At 51.7% G+C, this 449-nt stretch overlaps 1 protein-coding gene across 1 annotated transcript in view; it reads left to right on the top strand.

Moving 5' to 3' along the window:
- The window catches only part of PTPN21 (protein tyrosine phosphatase, non-receptor type 21), a 43179-nt gene extending 43049 nt beyond the window's left edge, over positions 1-130 (top strand). Inside the window, exon 18 of the mRNA XM_018563356.1 lies at positions 7-130. Within this exon, the coding sequence (XP_018418858.1) occupies positions 7-96 (90 nt within the window). The 3' untranslated portion in view covers positions 97-130. The remainder of the gene's footprint in view (positions 1-6) is intronic.
- The last annotated feature ends 319 nt before the right edge of the window (positions 131-449 follow it).

The following is a 449-nucleotide window of genomic DNA, read 5'->3' on the forward strand; positions in this document are numbered from 1 at the left end:
CGGCAGCAACGAATGTTAATGGTGCAGATGATCGCCCAGTACACGTTCGTCTACAAGGTCCTGATCCAGTTCTTGAAAAGCTCCCGGCTTATCTGAGATCTCCACCAACGTCGGCACAGCCGCCCCGGAATGGAGTTCCCGCAGATTTGGGGGGACGCACGGAGTGCGCAGTCTGTAGACAGTAGTAGATAAATTGCCGGGCGATTTTTTTTCCTCTGCCTCAGATGGATAAACAGTGTTACATTTCAATGGGAGGGTTCCAGTCCGTCATACCTCGGAACCTCCAATGGACTTGGAATTGGGGACTGGCATGGGTTCATTTTTGTGATGATGAGCTGAATTGTGTGAAGCTGAGATGTGTACAGTTGGAACTGGAATGTGAAGCCTCCTTCTCCCACCGTGCCTGGATCCACACCTTGCTGAGAACCCAACAAGCTGACCAGCAGAGG

This window comes from Nanorana parkeri, unplaced genomic scaffold, assembly GCF_000935625.1.
Source record: "Nanorana parkeri isolate BGI_ZX_2015 unplaced genomic scaffold, ASM93562v1 scaffold658, whole genome shotgun sequence".
NCBI classification, from domain to species: domain Eukaryota; kingdom Metazoa; phylum Chordata; class Amphibia; order Anura; family Dicroglossidae; genus Nanorana; species Nanorana parkeri.